General features: G+C 38.4%; 1 protein-coding gene across 2 annotated transcripts in view; it reads left to right on the forward strand.

Annotated features, from left to right (window-relative positions):
* LOC139101355 (nucleolar protein 4-like) overlaps window positions 1-5659 on the forward strand; it is a 61825-nt gene extending 56166 nt beyond the window's left edge. Inside the window, exons 7-9 of one of the 2 annotated variants that reach the window (XM_070654426.1) lie at window positions 890-1101; window positions 1619-1803; window positions 2193-5659. In XM_070654426.1, coding sequence (XP_070510527.1) covers window positions 890-1101; window positions 1619-1803; window positions 2193-2365 — 570 coding nt within the window. In that variant the 3' untranslated portion in view covers window positions 2366-5659. The remainder of the gene's footprint in view (window positions 1-889; window positions 1102-1618; window positions 1804-2192) is intronic. The other variant, XM_070654427.1, reaches the window with a different exon arrangement.
* The last annotated feature ends 665 nt before the right edge of the window (window positions 5660-6324 follow it).

Consider the following 6324-nt stretch of genomic DNA (forward strand, 5'->3'; position numbering starts at 1 on the left):
GCTCATAGCGGTGAATACGATCGTGCTCGATGATCGGGATCGCGTTGATAACGCGGCCGCGGATAGGACGATATAATAGAGACACGATTAGCTCGCGTCGGGGCGATCCTCGCGGCTGATGATCGATAATTCGTAAGGTGATCGATAGTGTCCGTGCTGTTTGCCGATCAGTCACGTGCCTGCGAGAGAGACTGGTTGTTTCTGATCGTGTCAGCCATGAGGAAAAAGAACCTACCGGTAGTTCACAAGCTGGTGCGCGATCACGATCAAATTCAACAGGTACAATTAGAGCAGATTCGCCGCGATGCTGTTTTATCATCGATCTTTAACATCCTCGCGTAATTATAACGTCAGAGCAATAATTTTCGTTTTTCTTTAAGAACAATTTCTTACTGTGGCTTAAAAGTGCGCAAATTAATATTAACAACAAGCGGAATATTAACGAAAACGATAGGTATCGTAATTGAAGTTAATCGAATTTAATGATGTCCACAAAATATGCGATATTTAATAAGGCTTAAAAATATTGGAAGAACTTATTAGCTTATAATCGTACTAAATACGTTTATCAGCGCTGGTGAAAACTGAATTAAAATGCTATAAAAATCGTTATTTTTTTTAATAAGAAAAGACTTGCAAACGAAAAAATGTCTCAAATATCATAAGCGTTTAATTAATCAGTGACTGCATTTAAATTTTTAATAAATAAAATTGTTCTCCTAATGGCGCTTTTTAAAATAAAATTAATATATATATATACACGTTACAAATAAGTATTGCAATATATATTTTTTTTAAATAATGAGCACGCTTGAATTAAAAATTAAGTTAGACGAAATATTTATTAGTTATTAAACGAAAATTAATTTTATTTCAATATCGATTTCAGCAAACGGACGTTCGGTCAAGTTTGGAGCACTTCTCGAGCACGCCGGTTAAATCACTTCCGTGTAAAAGGGAGGACACCCCTCCGGCATCGTTAACGTCCCTGGCACCTCTGACCAGTTTGGCTAACTTACCGAACAGCACTATTTCCTCCACGCCATTGTCGATCGCATCCGCGTCAAAGCTGCTTACAACAGACAACAAGAGTCTCATGAGGTCAGTATGATGAACTAGTTACGACAACGGCGATGAAATCTGCGTTTTTTCGAATCGACGACGTAGTAGAGCCGGGTTCTTATCTCTATCTTAATTAACTGCTTAGCCAGAAATAGAATAGATTCGGTATAAAGTGTAAAAATAAACTCTCCTCCTCTCCCACCGCTCTCTCGAAATTGAAACTTCCGTCGGTAACAATTTATTAAAAATTTGCTTATTTCGCGAAAGGAATCTACCATTATTATGTCGCCTGGCGTGATTACGATTAGCTTGCTTTCTGAATTACCGTAACCGATTAGTACTATCGGTGCTAAGATTCCCGTCGTCGAATCGACCGAGTTCTAGATAAGGCTTCGCCTTCGGTCACAGGTCATGGCACAAAAATTCATCGGGCGCCTCTCGCCGAGCGGGTTACGCGTCCTTAACGGAACGTGAAGCGCACTAATCAGCGCGACCTTTATCGCTAACGCTCATCTCATTCTCATTGCGTTGGGCGGTATTTTTTCTTATTTTCCAGCCAATCGACGATAGTCAGTTCGACGGTGAATGGTGTAGCCAGTGGCGGTGCACCGACAATGTACAGACCTAACTTCAGTCAAGCGTTCCAGCGTGCCGGGCCCACAACGGTACCGCCGACTCTCTCAGCCGGGCTATATCCGACTCAAAGTTTCACGTCGAGTCTACTAAGCAACGGTATACAAAGTAATATTGGTTATTGGTGTTATATGTTTGCTTTATTGCATATTTTTTAATCATTCGCGTACCTACGGCGGTATATAAAATCAAAGCCTCTTCCACCCGGTTTTAATCTGAGAAATTAACTTCTTTTCAATTATTCTTTTATATAAATTCGAAATTTTTTATTCACATTAAATTTTCACGACTGTATTATTAATAAAAAAAAATTTTGTTCTTTCGATATTCGAATTGCTCAACTTAAATGAAAAATTTGATACCTCGTCAACGGAGCTCGCATAAAATTTGATTTCACCACGTTACGATTCTCTTCTAAATAGATTTGCTTCGATAAAGTTTGCTAGAATATTTTCCAATTATACGATCCGCAATTAATTTCGAATTTGTTCTTGCAGGACCGACGGATCTCAGCATGAAGAACCCACCAAAGCCCGCTTTGCTGAGCCACAAACTAAACTCCATGGAACTAACCGCGGTGAAGCAACTGATAGGCGGATATCGAGAATCAGCCGCCTTTCTATTAAGATCCGCCGATGAACTGGAGCAGCTGTTGCTTCATCAGCCATAGAGCTACGTTTATTTGGCCAGCGTTCGGCAACTTGGGTCGTAATCACAACGATTATTGGCGGAGAAGCAACGCGAGTATTGATAACCACACATCGCCTGTACGAGCACCAAGAGTAATGCCGCAGTCGGCGTGGATTCCTTTCTTCAAGGCCGTTTATATACCTCTACTCTGTCGGCAACTCCACGGCTCTACGCACGAACTTATCTTGTGTTGCAAAACTGTCCGCCCGGGCAAGCCCCAAACGTATTCGATCCACCAAGATAAGAATGTGAAATTGCAAATTTAAATAATCGTAATCCTGAATTGACAAAACCAGATTTAAGAGTAATACGAAAAATTGATTGCAGTTATTTTATAATGTACGTAAAGATATTGTTTTTTGTTTCTTTTTTTTTTTTTAATGAAAACGAGAGGCTATAATCGCGACGGGAAGAAATTTTCATACCGAAAGATTTGGTATTTCTACAGATCTTTCTAGCGTCATACAATGTTCAGCGAAAAAACGAAGAAAAGACAGGAAAAGAAGAAAAAGAAAAAAAAAAAAGAAAAAAAAAAGAAAGTTCCATATTATACATAATGAATGTTTCGTTATGCGTGTTCGTCGCGATATTTTTAATTCTAGAATTAAGAAAAACTCTTCGAACAGGGTGTACATAGAAAGATATTTACTTAATTAGCTTAAATGCGGCGAGTTGAAATGTGTGCGAGAAAGTCGAAAAGGCAGGCTTCCGGACGGCGAAGCCGTGCGGAAGCGTGCGTTAGTATTTTCTAACGAGGATAAATATGTCTCAGAACTACTTCACGGTCGGATGACGCGCTTGCATTTTTATTTTTCTTTCTTATACAAATTCGTAAAGCTTCGAAAAGCGTTCACGAGAGCTCTACAAATCTACTGCGGTAACATAACTGTTTCGATGATCGCCGATAAAGAGCTGTCGCGTGTCTCCACGATGATAATTTCGCTAATCTGTTTGTTGTCGTTATGTACATATGACATAAATGATATATGACGAGAACAGTTTGCTCTCGTGCGTGAGAAAGCGCGATTAATTCATGCGACGGGAATCGTACGCCGTTTACTTCGAGAGTGGTGTCCGCGCAATCTGGAAATAGTCATTTTCGAGGAGCCGGAAAAGCGACGCGATAAAATTCGCGAGGGAGCTCTCGGAAAATTCTTAACTTCCCACCATTTTTTGGAACAAATGGTAGATTATGGACGACGATTTTACGAGTCATACGTGTATATAGATGCTAAGTGCGCTCGCGCATTGGTACACGTGTACATAATTAATTAGAAGCACAAGACGAAATGGATTTTTTTATTGGCGACGCGTCAGTGGTCTCGCAAGTGGAGAATAATTAGCTAAACAATTAACGATAACTGTACAACGTCGTCGTAATATAGTTAGACCAGAGTCGTTTCGGAAGTGCAGGAGCGTGGTGATCGGGGAGTATAATTTCGGGACCATTTTGTCACGATCAGACAATACGTTACAACCGTATTCGTGGTCTCCGGACGCATCACTGTGTTACCAAAGAACACTAATTATTACGAATAATGTACGTATAGTACTACTTAAGGGCCGCGTTCTTCTTCTTCTTTCCGTTATACCCTACATTCTTTACGTTTTTAAGTACAGGAGCGCGAAATCGTTTTGTTCACCGATTAACCATAGACATAAACGCCACTCTATGTGAAATACGTGACAAATATACACGTCGTTTCGGATAATGAGTTTATCTATTATTCATCTTATTATCATTAACACAGACATTAATATCGCTACGATACGTTATTATTATTAATATTATTTCCTATTAATATCATTAGCGTTATCACGATCGTTATTGCTACCATCGCGGTTATCATTGTCACTGATGTGTCGATTGCGAATCGATGAATCGTGGAAACAAGTAGTACGCGAGACATTTTGTTCTTCAACGTCATTTTTTTTTTTGCAATTTCCTCTCGTTAAGTCTACTTTGTCGTTGTTTTGTACATAGTTTATATATATTATAAACGGAGTGCATATAAAGATTACAGAAATTAAGTTGCTTAAGTAATTAGATGCAAAGAAGAGTATATAAATATATATATATATGCAAAGTATCTTTATGCGAACGATCGCTGGTTGCTATCATCGTCAAACTCCAAACGCAGAACATTCCAATGAAAGAAAAACGAGCGAAAAAGTAGCCACGAAAAGAAAAAAAAACGAACAAGAATACTAGGGAAAGAATTTCTTTAAAGAGACAAAATGGAGAAGAGAAAATTTCGCGTGTATGTGAGAGTGTATGCGAGCGAGTAAAGAAATAAATGTGCGTATACTCGCGCGAATGATTAAACATGCGCTCATCGAAGATTTTATGGGAACCACGACTTCTATTCATCGACAATAGTCGTACTTCCATTTTCCTTTTCCGTTTGCGAAGAAAGTGATGCGCGAAACATTATCCGTCATCGCGCGAACGATCGAAAATTACAATGATACGTGCGGCTATTTTTCTTTTTCTTTTTTTTTTAAACGAGAGATAGACAGGCAGACGACAGAGAGAGAGAGAAAGAGAGATCGAATAAAACGTTTCGTCAATTGGAAGTAATTCTTTTCAGTGCACAGAATATTATTTAAAATCTCCAAACACGTGCAAAGTTGGTACATACGCCGCCCTCCCCACAAATGTAACTTCCCGCCCGTAATAAACGTGTCTCTAAACGGCACAATGCAATAATCTATAGCGATACCGTTGTTCTACCGTGTATTGTCAATTGTCGTCACGATCATGCTTTTGTCATGCACGACACACATAGTCTCAGTCATATCCCTATCCGTCTTTTTCCGCGCTGTCCCTTTGGTTTCAAGCAGGCATCACCTCTTCATGGATATTAGCATTGAGCAGTTAACAAGTTTCATATCTTACCAGTAGCATTGTACATTTATGCGTAATCCGCCTCAGATCTTTGTAACCGTACACATCGCGAGGGCCGAGCTCCGTTTTGCGTACCACATGTTTCTCCCTTCCCCTCGAATCCGATAACGAGTAAAATATTCGCTGCGCGTTCTGCTGATTAATATGATTGTTACCTCGACGGGTCCAGAGATCGTTGGATCTATGAACATTTGAGAAGTAATCGAAAGAATTTATTGTAAATATTATTTTTGACCAAATAGAAATCGAATTCGAATAAGGAGTACCGAATTGACCGTATCGTCGATAATTGTTGCGCTTTTGCGCAACCTGACTGATCCGAAAAAAAAAAAGAAAATAAAAAAAGAAAAAAAAAAAAAGAAACCCTGGACTTATCCGAATATATATTCGAAGCACCAAGCAAAAGGAAAAAGGAAAGACGAAGGAGACGAGACAGAGGAGAAATTTATGGAGACCGAAGAAACGTTCGACACCACTCTGTTCTTCTTTCTTTTCCTACGTTCGATAAAAAAGTATCCGTCGTGTACCTTAATTCGCCTATGCGGAAGTGCAGATCTACTGTTCATATGTAGTCACGAATCGATGTATATTGATTAAAAAAAAAAAACAAAAAAAATATATATGTATTTGTTCCTAAAGAAATATTAAGAGTAGTAATATACCGTAAAAGAATATTAATATTAATAGTAACGATAACGATAATTTGATGGTACATACTTTCTTATAAGTAACATTATACAACATTACTACGATTATTGTAGAGTTGGTACGGTTCTTGAGGATGCCTTGCCTGTAAATGTAACATACGTTAAATGAAAGAAAAAAAAAAAAAAAAATCTTATTATCTTGTAAATGTTTTACCAAATATAATCGATTATTCAACTTATACTTCCGCGTCGTTTTCTTTAATTGTCTGATATTCTACCTGGATCGACGTGCAAGATTTACGACTCGATAAATTGTACTTCGTCTTTCCCCGTCTTTTTTTTAATATATTTTAATTTTTTTTTTATTATCGACTTTTTCCGCAT

This window comes from Cardiocondyla obscurior, linkage group LG03 (genome assembly GCF_019399895.1).
Source record: "Cardiocondyla obscurior isolate alpha-2009 linkage group LG03, Cobs3.1, whole genome shotgun sequence".
In the NCBI taxonomy this organism is placed as follows: domain Eukaryota; kingdom Metazoa; phylum Arthropoda; class Insecta; order Hymenoptera; family Formicidae; genus Cardiocondyla; species Cardiocondyla obscurior.